Raw genomic sequence first — 19,220 nt, 5'->3', positions numbered from 1 at the left:
TAGGTATTTAATATTTAGTATATTATACACATAAATATATTATACAAAGAGATATTTACGATCTGTGTTAGATTCACACAATAATATTATTATACATGAGTATATGACAATTATTTAGTACACATTTTCACAGTATGAGAAGAAGGCCATCCAGTGATAGAAAAGAAAGTTTAATATTATTTTTTTTATTAAAAATGTAAAATAAAATAACGTGTACAATAATCAATAATGTGGTACTATAAGTAATTTATAATAATAAACAACAATAATAAGCGTGACTGAGTGTAGTTGCCCATAGATAATACCTCATTTAATTAATTATTTATGAATTTTAATTTAATAAATATGGATTACAGTAATTGCATTTTAACCAGCAAAGGGGGTTATTGTTACTTGTTAAAAATAGAAAGGGCATATTAAATATTCCATATATTTTTAAGGGTTAGTTTAATTATTATTTAAAGCGTAGGTATACCGTTTTCCAAATAAACATGTATGCATATACTTTTTTTTTAATGCATACGATATAATAAGCTTAAACTTCATACTAATTAGCTTTATATATTGAAAAAATACGTGTGTAAAACTGTGTAGAAGTGGACTGACTAGACTTTTGAATTATGGGGTGCTATTAGTAAGATGAAAATAGTTGTAGTCACTATTCAAAAGGGTAAATGTGTATAATACGAATTAATCTAAATATCAAAAGGGTGGGTGCTAATAAACCAAAGTAACGCTACAAATTATTTGTGCCCAATAAAGTCGAATATTATCTGGATGACTGTTAAACTATGCAAAATGCGCAAAATTAAAACAATATTAATGGTATATTCTATAAACTGTACGTGTATGCTTATATTAAAATAACTAATCTCAATCGACATTGATAAACTATAAATTATTAATTAATGGAATAATTATCGTTAAACTATGTTCACAATAAAATAAATTCAAACTATTGACTATTATGTTGCAAAGGCAATTAGACAACTCTTGTCCAATGTCACAAAAGTTTATCAGAGAAACTTTAACATATTTATTAGATGCTGCCTTGTAATTTAATTATATAAACAACTTAAAATTATTGGAAATATATCATTTAATATGATTGTAATATATAATATGTTTTAAAATAACTCAAAATTATTTTATACGTTGAACGTTTTCATAAATGTTAAACTATAGATAAAAAAAATGTGATTTTTTTTCTTATTTTATTGCATAAATATTTACGTTACATGCTATACTCGTACTCAATTTACTATTTAAGTATTTTTAATCTTTGTAGGTCTTTATTTGAAAATCCAAGGATCACAAAAAGTACAATTTTTTAGAATTAAAATTTTATTAGGTATTTATACTGTTTGTAGTATTCAATCGTTGTCCATAAATTATTGTAAATGTATAGCGTTTGCTTTATTTAGATGACTAAACGTATCACAAAGACTATTTAATTTTGTAAGAAACAATTAAACAATTGTGCCTTTATTATTATAGTTGAACTATTTAGAATAGTCACATATTTATTTTGTTCAATATTCATTTTTAGGTAGGTATATGGTACATATTTTTGTGAAATAATAAATTTGTTAGTTTCGTTCAAATTATATTTTATTGATTCAAAGGCGAGTGATTAAACATTACAAACACGTTCCGGTGATATGGAACAAGAACTTTATGATCAAAACATCTGCGCTATGTAAGTAGGTAATTAACGAACTTTCTGCGTACCTCTTTACCGTCTTAACATTTTCAATACCGGTATGTGGTAGGGCTGAAGTTTAGAGGCAACCAAGTTTTCCGGAAATTGCGTAAAACCGCATCACGGATCTACCCTTCATTGGAGTAAATTGACGGCTATAAAAATAGCTACATATTGTAAGGGACAAAATATATCCGACACATTTATTTGTCTGTGACCATCTTACAATTTTATCACGTGACATGACCATGTTTACCTAAATCGAAAAAATACTAAAACGGAATTTTTAAATAATATATAGCCTATATAAAGTATTATATTTAGAATATTTACAGCTTAAACAATTCTATCGCTAAAAGTAGGAACCTATCTAATGGTTATTTTTAACTTGATAGTTAATCGATATATAATAGATAACTGCCATATATAAATTGTGCGCAATACTAAATAAAATTACATATATTAGTTATTATTTATATCCCATAATATCAAAATATCGGATGCAAGTAGAACATAATATTATAACAATTTTAAAATCACTGGTGAAATAATGTATGCATCTGATTTATTGTTTAGTATTTTTTATTTCGTTAGTTTAAAAAATAAAATAAATATGCAGCTTTTTACCTGAAAACCGTCGTATGTCCACGAGCCAAATTTCATCACACACGTCTGTTCGTCAAACGGGAAAAATTCTACATCTATTTCGCAGGAAGACTTGTAAATAGCAGGAGGTTTCCACTCGACCCGGCCACTATAGTGAAGCATAGCCTTAGTGGCCAAAGTTACTTCGAAATTGCCGTCAGCACTTTGAACAAATATAACACGCAGAGTTAATCATAAACATAATTATTATAAACTCTGTTAACGTTGTTGCAAAAACAATTACTTGTTATAAAGTACAATATCTGGCCTCCAGACGTGTTCAGACGGTACGTGTAACCCTTCAACACCACCATATTCATCGGGATTCCACGTCAACTTATAGTCATACCAATACTTGAAAAATAAGACAAACATTAGGTTATGTCATATTATTAATACACATTATAAAATATGCTAAGTGTAGTGCCTATAGATTTAATGCAATAAATTAACTTTGATATATTTAAAAAAAAAAAATCAGTAAATATTTTTAGAAGATCTAGTAATTTTACATCAACATCAGTGATCATTGGTTTCTGTGTAAACTGATTAAAAGTAATTTAAATTAATATATATAAAAAACATTACAACAAAAATTACTAATAAATTATAAATATATATTATACAGAAAATACGGTAATATGATAAAAGATTGATTTCGTCGTGTCATAACTTATTACAAAATAATGATATTTAAAACTTTATTGAACTAAAATATTATTAACATAGCTGTGAATTTTAAAATTAGTAAATCTAAATTCATGTTGAATTTATAACTTTAATATATGTCTGATACGGGAATTATGTTTATATGGTTCTTGAGAGTGGGTATTTTAAATTTAAGCGACGATAAATCATTACACTTTGAAAATGGTTTTGAAAGAAGCATTATTTATATATTAATATAGAGTTTATAAAATGATTTTAAAATGTCAAGAAGTGCTCATATAATTAACTTACAAAAATATTTTTTGAATACATTTAATATATCTAATAATAATGTATAAATATGAAAATATAATGTTAAAAAAAACCTTGTTTTTAATATAGTCAGATCGTGTTCACTAAAGACTTCATAGTTAGGTTCTACAAGTTCAAGTTCTAATTTCTCATAGTAACTCAAACATTTATGAAAAAAAAATTCTGGTTACTGTTTTTAAAGTAATAAATTCAAAATCTAAATTATTATTATTTATTTTTTTTAAATTTATTTGCTTATTATATTAAAATAAGTTATTTTATCCTCACCTGTTCCACCCATAAGTTCGTCGTCATAATTTGGTTTTTTAGATTCTGTAACAGAAAAGTAAATATATTCAGTTAACACCTAAAAAGCACTAAGTTATTTGTATTTCAGCAGCACTTAAATATTGAATGTAGGCTAAACACAAATAAGAAATTCGTTCAAACAAAACTTAAACTAAAACTAATAAAAACATGATTTATATTATTATATATTGTATACGAAACAATATAAAGTATAATTCATTAATTATTATTAAAAATAATTTATGATTTTGTATTTAAAAAAATTGTGACAAATATAATGTATAATATGTACTCGTAATAGGAACTCAATGTACATATCTATTCATAATATTTATTTAATATTTGTTTTATGCACATTTAATTCTTAGTACATTTATAATATTGGTAATTACAAGAATATGTTTAAACAGCTTTGTGAATTAAAAACACTCGTTAAAAACTTAAAAATGAACTTTTTATGTATAATTTTGAACTTGCAAATATAGTTAAAAAATAGTTGCACTATCTGTTTATCTATTGTGCATATTTTATTATATTAGCTATACATAATACACAATGACTTGAGATAAAATGTTTAAAAAATAATAATAATATGCATAAAACGGTTATGTTATATTTAATCATATTATTATCTAACGATAATAACATAAAGCATTAAAATTCTAATATTTATATCGCAGTCTAGTACAATTTATTTATTTTAAATGTTTGAGATTTTGGTATTTCCCATTATTGCGTGGCATTTTACAATAATTTCTTGGTCTTGTATATAATATGAAAGTACTTAGCGTGTTCTTATAATGCGTATATAATGCGTATAAATATATGAATGAAAATATCGATTACATGGCTCATTGTCGACTTATCTTCGTTACGGCAAACATAATGTATAGTTTCCTTTCAACTTAAAGGGAAAATGGAAAATACGCCGAACTCTTTTTCATTTTTCAACAGGAACTACTTACATACTGTAATCACGATGGAAAAATATGAGATCCACGAAATAGGACAAATAGGTCTTCTAGAATAAAACTTGAAGATCAACTTAAATTGTATTTAAGAGCTATTACTACATATTTGTTACCATATATAGTCACACATATAACCATCCTGGTATACGCTAGTAACATCAGATAGCTGCTAATTATAAAATAATATTCAGTTCATAATGTATACCTACATAAAATATTATACTATATTATACATTGTATTTTTCAAACAACATATTTAGTAATACACTAGTAACTTGTAACTTTTCAACGATTTATTCCATGAAATTATAAAAATAATATACCTACCTATTAAATGTATGTAAAAATCTCAATAATGGAAAACATAGTTTAACATGATAAGCCTGGGTAGACATGTGAGCACTAGTCTTGTTTCGTGTAAATCGGAGCATGATAATAATGTCGTGTTATGATATTGAATTTGCATGAATCCAATGTTAATATGTATAATAAAATTTATATATAAATCAGCCTGAAAAACTGCTACCACAGTTGATTAACATCTCTCAACGTATGTATTTTTTTACGTTTACAAAAGCTACTGATAAAACTAAAATCGACCTCTTCAAAGTACCAGTTAGATTAGAATTGTGACCTTTGTAACAGGTAATATAACTTCTTCTCTGCAAAAAAATATATTTAGAGAAAAAAATACAAGAAAAATATTATAACCCATTAATTATATGTATTGAATATTGCTTGTAAGTTAATCAGAATTAAAATTCAAACGAATATAATGTTAGATAATTGTTTCATAGTCATATCAATTTCGAACTTGATTAAAATATTTGTGTCTTTGCGTTCAGAACTAAACAAAAATGAAAATATACACGAAATTAAAAATAATATATTTATATTATTTCAACATTTTATATTTATCAATTATAAACAATCTGATAATAATTAAAATAATAATACTAAAATATACGAAAGTATTTATTTCAATGTTTTACAGTTTTTTTTTTCAAAATTTGACTGTGAGTTATATTAAACCATTTTATTGCAGTTAAAATATATTATTAACGCCAAAAATCAAATTATTGATTTTAAACCTCTACAATCATTCAATGATTTCAATGATTTATAGTAAAGAAAAGATAGATTTTAGTTTAAAAATATTAAATATCTAGGGAATTTTAGGGAACTTCGATACCACTAAATCGTAAATTAAATATATGTAATAAATAATAATAATCATTAGTGGTACTATAATTCTACATAGCCATGAATATTACCATAATTTATTAAACACATTCTAGTTACACAAATTTATTCTTGAATAATTCAAACCAGACTAAATATTTTTAATTATTTGTCAAGAAAAATGTATTATTTAGATACCTAGTGATCTTATATTATACAATTTCAAATTTAGTAAATAAATACATTACAATTGCAGAGTAGTACATAACAATTAGTAATACATTAAAAATAGATTCACTTTTATAATATACAATATAATGTATATTATTATTCAGAGTGAAATAAATAGTGATAAACAGTTGGTGAATGAGAAATATTAGGTAATATATAAATAAATGAAAAAATATTAATTTTCTATTTTATACTTAGCAAGTTGTATTTAATCATAACAAAGTTAGTACATAAATTATTCAATCTTTCCAAGCAGTTTGGTACAATATATTATATTGTAATTTTCACTACATCATTAAATTATTATGCTTGTCAGTTGTTGTGAAAAATAACAGAAAAGTTACTCATCAGTTTGGAGACTCAACAACTATTCTGGATTATAGATTGCTTCAATAATATATAATCATTAGACCGTATTTTTAGTGTATATTAGATCTATTATAAAACAAAATCGTCATTTCGGTATTTTCTTTAATGCTTTGAATTTATAGTAAAATTAAATATATTTATATATATAATATTAGTCTTTTTTTAAGATCTAAAACGAATTTATTTTACGTTTATAGAAATCGTGAAATATATTATACAAATTCAATTTTACCACAGTCATACATAGTACATATTGTTTTTTTTTTAGATTTTTAGGGTGAGAAATATTTTAATCCTCGATGATATTATGTTTTTTCAGACTAAAACTTTTAAAGTAATAAAGTAAACCTGATAATGTTTTACATATTACTCCTAAAAATAATTTATGGTTGTATCGCATTCCTTACAAGCATACCTTTTTTAGAATTACATACAATTTATAGTAAGAATGACTGTACAACATAAATAATTATAAAATAATTTCTGTTAACAATAAATTACTTTAAAATCGTGTCAAAAATATTTTAAAATGCAATGAAAAAATAAAATAAGTATGTCTATTTAAATAATATATATTACGAGATCATGATATCTTAGTTTCAAGAAATGTTAATTGGAGTGTCAATGAGTCCACCGATAATATATTATTTTTCTTATATGCATCTTATATAATTTTTTGATTGTAAGATTTAAATATACTTTAAAGATTCTTCTTTTATCAAAGAATAGTACAAGAATTATTAAGAAAAATAAGCTATACAAAGTAAATAGAGTTATTTTTTTTAACTTAAAGTTACATCGTTTAATTGCTTTACGAACTACAATCCGATACTTCAATGTAAATTTACATCAACATCAACGATAATAATACCTTAGATAATGCCTAAATAATTGGCTAAATCAAAATAATTTAGTTTTTAAGAGTTAATTTCAACATATTTTAAGATTTATATTAAATACATAGAATTATTAATGAATAATGATTATTAATCTTGGTTTTTACACGAAGACAATATTAATTGTATATGTTCCATTAAAAAACGCCATATATCTATCTTATGTGTCTATTTTACTTAAATATATATAATATAACTAATGAAAAATATATTTATTTATTTTTAGATATATCAAAACAATATATTGGTTTTTACTTGATTTTACTTGAAACTTTAAATATGTTTAACATTCACATGAAAAATAACAATAAAATATATGTATATTTCATAAATATATATACATTTATATATAATATTATTATATTCGTTGTTTTTTTTATATTAAATGTACTTTATATCGAAATCAGCGATTTTAAAACATTTTTAATTTATGGCGCATTATTAAATAAGTTACTCCAATTTGCGGCTTAATTTCTATAATTTCTATTTTATTCTTTTCAATAACAAGTTCTGTGAAGTATTATAAGTCCTAATAATAAAAATTCTGTTCGTTCACCAAACAGAGGTTAAACTATTCACACTAAAATAAGACACAAATTTATAATTTTTATATTTGATCCTTTTATTTGTGGTTTTTAAATAATCATATTTTAAGTAATAAATAATAATATTATATTTATAGGTTATTTAAAATATTTTTATTGCTCGAAATTTGAGAAAAATATTTGGAAAATACTTACTTTTTTGTTATTATTTTAGATTGCATAATAAAATATCGTATCTAGTAATTTCAGTAATTTCAGTAATTTCTAGTAAGCTCAAGACTTCGTTAACTTATTTAGTTAATACACAGTTATTAATTTGCTAATGGATTAAAGTGTTTTAATTATCAATGAGAATCAAAAGTGTCATAAACTCTATTTTATCCGTTTAAATTTTAAACGTTTATTATCGTACTTTTTTGAACAATATCATATATTTTAAATAATTAAAATAAACATATTTTTTAAAACTTTGAAAAATTCAAGAAAGCTTTTTTTAATGTTTCTAGGTATGTATCATTAATATCGTCAAAAAGTAATTAATTATTTATTGTTATATATTCTTATATGATATGAAAACATAATAGTTTTATATTGTTGATAATTTTGTTTTTGTTTATAAACATTTAAACAGATGTATAAGCGTTATCGAATTTCGTTAAAACTTTGTTGAATTTGATGCGATCGCATTTAATAATTTATATAACGCAATTTTCTAATGTTCTGTAAACGTAATTAACTTAAATCCAAAATATACGATAAGGAAATACCATTTTTCTTCAAGTAAATTAAATAGGTTTCCTCGTATCAAATGTAATATGTTTAATACTTTTATAAAACAATAATAATCAGAGTCTATAATTATTATTTTTTAATCATAGCAAAATCGATTACGCACGTTTTCGATTTATCCTCTATTGCAATTTACCAGTACTTAATAATTTAATAAAAACAGAAATTACTTAAAAAAAGATCATTTATCAAATTATGTACCATCTATATGTTACAATTTCTAATCTATTGGTGTAAGTTTATAAAACTTTAAGAGTGCTCATTCTTATATTGATAAATATAAACGAAATTGTATCAGATAGTTTACTAACTATACTAACCGGGAAAATACACTTTTATAAATAGATAGCATAAACTAATTAAAAAACATTTTATATTTAACCAGTATGCCTACTTATATTCTTCATTTTTTTCCTTATCTTTCATAACGTAATAAATAATTATTCTTCATTTCTTGTAAGTTGTCTTCTCTATATAATATTATATTAGCATTAATAGCGTATCGTTATGATTATTAAGTATTAACTGTGATAAACTATTTCTACTTTAATTCGTACTTTTATAATATCTTGCTTTTGTTTTCCAAAGATTCATCTTTTAAGACTTATGGTGTACTTAAATATGTAATTGTTTAGAAATTATTACTATAATACAAATTATTATTCCTTTTGTTTTAAGCTCTTTCAAAGATTTTATTTATTGGTTGACAGAAATAAAATTTAAATGATGTAATATAACTTAAAATAAAAAGGTAATAAAGTGAGCATCGCACTACTGTAAAGGTACGGTAGGTGTCGACTGGGTTACTTTAATGGAAGTGTTAAATTTGAATTCAATGATAATGTATCATTATATGTAAAAATAAAATGATTTTGAACAAAAACGATTTGTCAATATATATTTCATAATATGTTATTTGATATTACTATTAGGTAAAACCATTTATTTTACTATTAAAATGATAGATTTAAATACATTTTGTAATTTGATATCGCTATTAGGTAAAATAATTTATTTAGAATAGGTTGAAATACATTTTTCTGAAAATATTTAGTTTGAAAATATAAGATTATAACAATATAAAAACTTATATTTCTATCTTAATCATAAAACTCGCACGTTTAAAATAGATTTGAAACTACAAAAGAATTTAAAAATGTTCGTGATATTGATGAATTCTGTCAAAATATGAACTTAAAATGCTTATAAACATCAATTTAGGCTTTTAGTTACTAATATTTTCATATATCTTAAAGAAACACTCATATGGGAACTTATATTAACATTTTTAAGCATTATTACCTAGCAAATAATTGGCTATTGATAATTATATATACATAAAAAAAAATATGAAAAATGATAAATGTCTATAAATAATTCAAAAAGATAGGAATATTTCAAAAATACTGTTCATATAATATAAATTGATGATATAAACATATCGAGTGAAAATTTCAAGTATCTATAAATATTAGTCTTTGAGTTACGCTAAAAAAAATTGATTTTGTCGAAAACTGTACCTATTTACATTTTTCCTTAATTTTTTATTTGTTTTTCAAATTTATTTAAATACTAGTAATTTTTAATTATGACTTCTTTAAAGTACCAAGTAAATCTAATTTTCTATTCAAATCCACCAGTAATTTTAAAATCGAATAATTTTTTCAATTACTTATCTTGTATAGAGTATACACTATATTAAACAGACACAAAAAAAAAATATATTGTACAAGTTGAAATCAATTAATTATTTTTTATTAATTGTCTATTTTTATTAAGTTTAATAAATTATTTTTTTTTCTAGCATTTTTATTCCATCTTTATTTAGCAAATAAATCATGATTTACTATTATAGCCTGCAATACAATTTTGATTCGTCTTCTTCTTCTGTATCTTTTATCATTACTGTATTTCTAAAAAAAATCTACAATATTTTTTATTATCTAGACATTATTCTACACATATAATTCTTTATCTTAATGTTTTTGATAATAAAATAAAATATACTATCATGTATTTTTTTTTTTTTTATTAACTGTAAGTTTGTTACATTAATTTAACTTTTTTTTTATTTTGTTATGATTTGTGGAGTAAAATTAGTTATTTTTAAAACTCCTAAATATTTTACATTCATTTTTATTTTTGATATTATAGAAAAACCAATTAAATTTAAATGAATAATTGTCACCATTAGCATTTATTATTAATATAAAATAATTGAACAAAGTTTGTTTATTTATTACCTATATTAAATTGATCTTCCTTAATTTGTATTTTAGTATTAAAATTAAAATTATAAAGTAAATTATAAAACATAATATTTTTTATTTCATTGAAATTTTTCTAGGAATTTAATTTCTAGACAAATTATTTTGTTTGTATTTTATCTTAACATTATTCATGGACATTCTTGTTTATTATATATTATAATAAAAATATAAAAAATATTTGTGTTTCTTTTATAAATTATCTTATATGGGTAATTATTATTACAGCAGAATTTAACAAAATATTTTATTAAATTCAGATTTAATGACTATTATATTATGGTTGGATAAATAAAAAAAAAAAATGAAAAATACCTACTATTTATGAAATATAAATTTTATTTTATAAATATATAAAATGGTTGAATAATCGAAAAAATACAAAAACTACTACTTACATTTCTATAACTACCTATTTATGTATACTATTATTTTTTTAAACCCAAATATAGTAAAAATGTTTGAACTCTCATGCAATTTACTAATATTTTACGATTTTAAACTTTTGTGCTTAGTTTAATATAGTGCAATTATTTTTATCAAAGCATTTAATCATACTTATATATTATCGAAAATAGCTTTCAAAATATAAAAAAAAAGTCAAATTTTTAGTTTTTACATCATTACAATTATTCTACTCATTTGTAAATCAAGTAATTTATTAATTTAATTGTTCTAGATTTAAACTATAAGATTATTATATCGATGATTTTTATTGTAACTTACAATGTCGATGAGCTGTGATAGTTTGAGCTTAATCCGTACTGGTAGCGGATCAGTATTGTTGAGCACAGGCCTTACAAGCTTATTGTAATTTGATAATAGGTCGTCGTATAGCCTTTTTGCATCCGGATTCATTGAACATCCTAAGACAATAGAAAATGCATGTTTACAATTAATCAATAAAAACTGTATACAAAGACAAATTATACCAAAAGTAGGTATCTGCTATTAAATAATAATTACTTTTATTAAATAGAATTTTATTTTATACCTACACAAGTCTCAAAATAATTTTAATGATATAGATTAGAGTGGGCCAACCTTTTTTTATTCCACTGACCAATTTATATATTTGAATAAATATGGCGAGTTAAAAAAAAAAAAAGTTTAATTGATTATTCGAAAATATCTTCTTCTAATCGCCACAGATTATTATTTTTCTTATTAGTACAATACTACGACCATTATAGTGTATACCGTAAAATGCTTATTGTACATTATAGATTTGGCACTACTATATATGCGCATCGTTAACAAATTTTAAATTATGAAAAAAAAAAGTTCTTGTGTTCCATGAGATAGACTATACAATAGTATATATTCAACATGATTTACTCTAATAATATAATTTAATTATCTTCCCAAATAAAAAATTTAAATATTATTGTGCATGAATAAAAATTTTAAGTCAATGGTCCAGATACCATAGCTTGTCTTAATAATAATAAAACATTTATTAAGCTATCAACATTTTAAAAATATTTAGCTAAACCTATTATAAAATCCAAAGTAAGATAAAATAAAAGTCGAATATTTGATGTTGCTATATTTAATTTAACCCAATATAACAGATAATCGATTTATTATCCATATAAGTATTCTATTGTAATTTAGTGTACATTATATGACGTATCCATTCAGATATTTTAAATATTAAAATTTTTTTTTTCATTATATGGTCCGAAAAATTACAATGATTTAATTAAAAATACGTATAAAAGAAAATAATAAACAAATACATTACCATTAAAATGCATAACAATAATTATAATTAAAAATAATAATAATAATACATTCAATAAAAAATATTGTTAGAATATTAATTAAGAGGTTACTATATTATAGATAAAATATGAGAAACTTAAGCTCTTAAAAAAATTTCATTAATAACTTAACATTGCGTTAACCCAAGATATACCAAAATGTGACCTAGATAAAGTAATTGTCTTTACTACTGTATTCTGTGATTTCATTATCATAATTATTAGTTATAAGTTATAATAAATATAATATTTTAATATTTAGTTTATTTTTTTTAATTATAGTTAAAAAATATATTTTATAAAACTTTGAATATCTGCTTTTTGGGGATGCGTTTTTGATATTATAATATTATACGTAATTTTGGTTCTAATCATCCAGGCTCTATACAAAAAATGTGGAAAGTGGGTACAGCTCTACTGTGTAGTAAGTGTTGAGTGGGTCACAGTAATTAATATGTTAAACTTGAATATTTTGATATCATTGTATACGAAAAACAATTCTTAGTGGGGACGATCTATCAGCCTATATATTATCACTAAATTTAATTTATGCTTTTTGATATTGCTATTAAGTTAAGAATTTTACTTTATTTTATTATATTATTATTTGTCTATGTATTTTAAATATTTTTAAAACAAAAATTCGTGTGAGGTCTTACAATAAATGTTCAAGAATTACGACCAAACAAATAATTTTTATTCATAATTACTAAATAAAAATCTATAAAAGGCTCAAATAAATATTTAATATAAATTAATAAATATTTATAATGTAAATCAAAATAATTAGAAAATTATACTATGTGTAGGAAATGCTAGTGTAAACATTCATTAAAAATCTAAAGTAGTAAACTTTTTTATAGTAAACTAAATTTGTGTAAAATATAGGTTTTTCCTTATTTTTTTATCTTGATTATTTTGAAAGTACAAGGAATTTCGACCTCTCTAAAGTGCAAACTAGAACTAATTTGCTATCCAAAATCACCTTAAAAGTTAAATAACAAATCGTTTTTTCGATTATTTATGTAATCAACACTTAATAATTATCTTGTTTTTCAAAAAAAAAAAAAAACATACACATCATTGTAAAATCAATACATTTGTCATTCCGTGTAGTATTTTAAACACATAGATCGGGTTTTCAATTGTTCAAATATCGTAAACGGAAACAACAAATGTTGAGCTGACATCCTTTTGATTAAAAACAAAAAATACGCACAACAGTATTAAAAATAGATATAAACGTTAATTAATGAACACATCTTCGATGCTATCTTAGTTTGAATATATAGTGCTCCCTTAGAATTCGTTAAAAGGTTATCGGTGGCTTTCAAGTTCGTAAGGAAATAACCGATGACACCAAATTATCTTTCTAACATCAACTATTCAACAAACATGGTATTTAAATGGCACATTTAACTATTTACGGTACAATAGGTATTTATAAAAAATTCTACATTTTAAGCGATTCACAAAAAACAACAAATAATCAAACAAACGACATAATTGTAAAAGTAAAAACTTTATTTTTTTCGTTTTGAATCTAAAATATTTCAGTAAAATACAAAACTTATAATAATGGAAGTGTCTCGTGGCGATACAATCTTCTGTTTTTTAAATTAGAAGTCCGTTTTACTGTAAATTATTTTATGGATAATTTTTTTTAAATATTCGAACGCATAGTTTTTCAGTTAGTAATATTATGTTCATTATCATAATAATAGTTCTTAAAATGGTTTTAAAAAGTTTAAAATGGATCAATATATGTAATATCCCATCTAGTGTTTATTATACTTGGATCATTTTTATAAATTATAAATATATAAATCTTTAATATTTTCAAATTATTATAGCTCCCATATCTTCCAAACCTATTATGGTGGACATATTATCCTTAGTACACTGCAAAATAACTCAAAAACGTATTATTCAAATTTAAAATGAATTTGAAAAATTATCTAGTAAATAATTTTCTGTATAATATGGTCTTAAGGTATTTTAAAATTCTAAAAATAAAATTTTGAACCTATGTTTTATTGAAGAAAAAATAGGTTGATCGTGATTGGTGAATCACACTGTATATATAGAAGCAGGTAAATAAGTACTTACTAGTTACACGTAACTCATTTTATATATTGCATCATTGGTATCAATTACACAGTATACTTATTGCAGTAACTGGTATCGTATACTTCCGTGTCACCCGATATAGTGTTACCCGTAGCCCGTGAGTGTCATATCGTTGGCCAGTAAAGAAATGTCTACACCACCAGTATTGGAATTGTGCATCAGATATCAACAGCAACTTAAAATTTTGGTTGTTCAAAACCCCATTAGTCGCAAAATGATGGAACGAATGTACACTTGAACGAGACGGTTCGATAAAATCCCCTATGTTCAGTCTGCACCCCCGACCAGGAACCGCCTACCCGATGGCGCGTTTATTTGGCCGAGAAAATTGTTTTCAGGATTCTCGTATATTATACTGCTGAAGCAGTAGATTGAGTAGTCGAGAAATTCATTATGCCCCTTCTTTTTTATGAAACCGTCTAAATTATTTTTCTACCCTCTCGGCGGTAAAACCGAACAAAAGGTTCTTCTCACGAATTTCCTATTATACGCTAACTTCACATGATACACGCATCATTACAGAAATCGTTACTATGTAATATACTAGTACACTACTTATACTTTTTTTAAATTATTTAATATAATATTGTGTTTTTATCATTATTGTTATTATTAACGGACCTTATACTTGCAAAGTAAATCACCTAGATATAATTATGTAATGGAATTAAATGATAAAATAATTTAATCTGTTAAAAATAAAGTATTCATTTAAAATGTATTACACTTAAATGTAAATTTAAATATTTAAATATTATAAATATTGTAAATTAATTACAGAACTTAATATTTTATTTTGTATATTTTACATTAATTGTATTTATATTCAAAATTTTAATAATATCTTAAATTATAACGTAATATTTTATAATAAATTATAAAATAAATCGTCTTGGAATTAATGAGTGCGTAAAAATGTACTCCCATCATATTTTAAACGAACATTAATCGTGTTAATAATATTCCATGTGAAAGGATACATAGATAATAAGGATAATAGGAATAACAAGGATAATAAATATGCCAAGATTTTTTATTTTATGTTGGCATTGATGACGACAAAATTCCCTAAATAAAGTATTTGGGTTATATATTAAGTGTTTCAACTTTCAAATTAATATTTTAAATTTTATTTGAAACAAAGATTGTTTACTCTGTCATTGGTTACAACATTAACGACTGATTCGAGAAATGTAATGATTTAAATTAAATTATCTATATCTAAATATAAATAATTTAATATTACTTAGATAGACCATACTTATAATTTATAAAATTACATATTAATGTATAAATTGTTTTATTATTATTATTATTATTTTAGTAATTAATTTTTTTAATATAGAACATGTTTTTTCAAAGTAATATTTAGATAATAATCCATTGATTTATGTAAAACGTGGTATTCTGTTCATCTTTATTTTTATTTTTATATTAAATCATATATTTAATTTCTAAATTAAATATGCATATAATGAAACCACTATAATTTTATTATATTTTATGATTAGTATTATTATCGAACTATAATCAAACATTATAATAATAAAATTAAAATTTACTTTAATAATACAAATTGCATAATACTCTGATGAAAAATAATAAATTTCATCGTGGTCCAAGAGGTTATAAAAAATTTTAGATTATTATTAAATAGATAATTTTTCAAAAATATTATATTTAAGCTTCAAAGTATTTCTGAATATTTGCATTACAATTCGTAAAAAGTAATAACTTATTATAGTAGTACTTATAAAATATATAAAAATGTCTATCGACCAATAATGGTAAAGTTTGTCAACTTGTTAGGTAAACCATTTTAAATACATAACCTAATGTGTATCATCGTATTTATCTATAAGAGTCTATTTGTATGTTTTTCTATAATTTGTTAAGCACAGTATATGGATAATTTTCTAACACAACCAAATTACATACTTTCTACAAGGATAAACAGTTATAGAATCTAAAAATGAATTGGGTACTTAATGTTATATTATATGAAATATCCAAGAAATTTTGGTAAATATTAATTTTTGTTATTTTTATTTTATCTTATTTTACTTTAAGCAATACAATAAGTATTAGCCAATAAGATAATTTATTTAACTTACCGGAAATTATGACGAGCATGATGCATAATATTATGGCGCCGGCCAACGTCTTCATTTTTCGGTGACCATATCAAAGGTCACAGCATGAGGTTGTACAATCGCATTTTTTCTGAAATTTATATAAATAAATATATTTTATTTTGGTATAGATTCTAAAATTAATATGAAATGTAATATTTTATACTTCTTTAGATAATACATAGTTGTATAGATATAAATTGTTGTTGAACTTTTACTATGGTTATATATAAAAATCTTAAACTTTTAAGTTTTAATATTATCAAAGTTGAAATTTTTAAATATACTTGTAGAAAAACAATACTAACGTAATCTTGAATTTAAAAATAGTATAGAGTATATTATATTAAATATTTCATGTAGATTATTCAATTGGTCTTAAAACATACTAATGATTCAATACAATAATCGATATAAAAAATTTTCAAAACATCTTACAATAAAAAAACAACGATTAATGTTTTAAACTTAAGTTACGAGCTATATAAATATTTCATATACGCCTTATACATTATTCTTAAATATTTGATTTTTCATCATAAACAGCTGTTAAGTACCTAATTATATGTAGAATACTTGAAACTACCCTTTTTTATTGAATCGTTTCAATGTCCATTAAATTCGCATTAGGGTATTGAAAAACATACCTAGCTACTATTACAAACAGTCTGAAAAATGAAAACGTAAACCATCTGGTACCTTCATTTTAATAAAAGGAAAATAAATAAGTACAACAAAAATCTTTCAAAAAATAGTCATTTTTTTTCAATAAGTAAAAAAAGTATGTGGAATGTATTAACAAACCATCACAATCACATGTCTAGTTTGAGCTGTAGGTAATTAACATATTATAATATTAATAATATTATATAACTGAAAATAGTCTACATTAGAATGAGTGCATATTTATTTTTATTAATTTTCATTATATAATATCGTGAAATATTGTTTTCTACAAGTCTATTATGATTAGCAAACAATAAATAAAACAATAATTATATTTTTTTTGTTTACATTATATACTAAAATTAACCAATAGTAACTATTGTCTATTCCAACTGTTGGAAACTGTATAATTATTAGTCATTTAAGAACTGTTTTTGGTCGTTGAACTATAACAACTATATATATTATCTGATTCGAGGTTTGATATTACAAATAATTCTAGTTATTTCCCTAAGCGACTAACTCCATACATGAACCCTCTAGTTGTTTCATTTTTATCCACAACGACTAATTATTAGTGGTTTTTAGTAATTAACTCAAATAAAAGAAACAAGACTACAGAAAACATCTATACAGTTTTGAGTACCTATAGGTACGCTATAAGCGTACGCCTATAAGCGTTTGTTAAATTGGGTTTTAACTTTTATTTTATAAAGTTAGAAATGGAATTTTATATTATTATGTGAAACTGATTATATTACTCGTAGAACTTTTTTTTAGAATGTTTTTAGGAATATCATGAAAAACGTGTCCAATATGTTAATAATGGATCATTGGAACTTTTCCTTCAAGACATTATATTATCCGGGAACGTATAAAAATACAAAAACATTTCTTATTTATCTATTTTTTAAATAATGAATTGAAAAATTATATTAGAATAATCAAATTTTAGCTGATAAATATTCAATATGACATTGTTTTAAGTGACATTACGATAGCTGTCTAACTTTTTGATGTTTCCAAAATCGCCCAGTAAAATTTGTATACCCATTTCAAGTCGATATATTATATTTTATAAAATAAATAGTACAATTTATCACAAGTTAACAGAAATAATAAAATTAGTGACCAAATTAATACAGAAGTTTTTTATTCAATTCAGGGTTCTAGAATTTTGAAAGGTATCTAATATGTGTCTACTAGGGTAAGTTATGTTGATGTGTGAGTAAGTACTTACTCAATAATCTTTAATAAAATCTATATCAACAATGTTTAAAATCATAAAATCAAACAAATTGTATTATCAAGTCGTAATATATGGACACTAGTTGCAGAAATGTAAATGTATGTAAGATAAGCGGCAGGAAATTAAAGACCCTTAGATCTACGTCTGTGAATAGTGTAAGTTATGACTATAAGATTTGTATATTTTATTATATGTTTATAATAAGTACCTGATTTATATAAGTCTAAATATCTATAAATTTAAAATATAATTAGATGTAGTTGACAGTTGTTATTTTTTAATATTGTATTCAAATCTTATCTGAATGAAAAAAATTCAAGAAATCATGGTAACCTATGTTATTAAAAAATGAAATTATTTCAATAATGATTAAAATGTAAAAATAAATAAGGTTTTAAGTCAAATGTACAT

The 19,220-nt window shown here is 22.7% G+C and overlaps 1 protein-coding gene across 1 annotated transcript in view; it reads right to left on the bottom strand.

Annotated features, from left to right (window-relative positions):
• The window catches only part of LOC113550584 (acetylcholine receptor subunit alpha-like), a 46,745-nt gene that overhangs the window by 19,322 nt on the left and 8,203 nt on the right, over positions 1–19,220 (bottom strand). Inside the window, exons 2-6 of the mRNA XM_026952514.1 lie at positions 16,877–16,985; positions 11,593–11,732; positions 3,596–3,640; positions 2,592–2,701; positions 2,330–2,510 (exon numbers count right to left, since the gene is read on the bottom strand). Coding sequence (XP_026808315.1) covers positions 2,330–2,510; positions 2,592–2,701; positions 3,596–3,640; positions 11,593–11,732; positions 16,877–16,931 — 531 coding nt within the window. The 5' untranslated portion in view covers positions 16,932–16,985. The remainder of the gene's footprint in view (positions 1–2,329; positions 2,511–2,591; positions 2,702–3,595; positions 3,641–11,592; positions 11,733–16,876; positions 16,986–19,220) is intronic.

The sequence above is a fragment of the Rhopalosiphum maidis genome, chromosome 4 (assembly GCF_003676215.2).
Source record: "Rhopalosiphum maidis isolate BTI-1 chromosome 4, ASM367621v3, whole genome shotgun sequence".
NCBI lineage: Eukaryota > Metazoa > Arthropoda > Insecta > Hemiptera > Aphididae > Rhopalosiphum > Rhopalosiphum maidis.
Note: the sequence above shows the minus strand (reverse complement) of the source record. Positions and strands in the feature narration are given on the sequence as shown.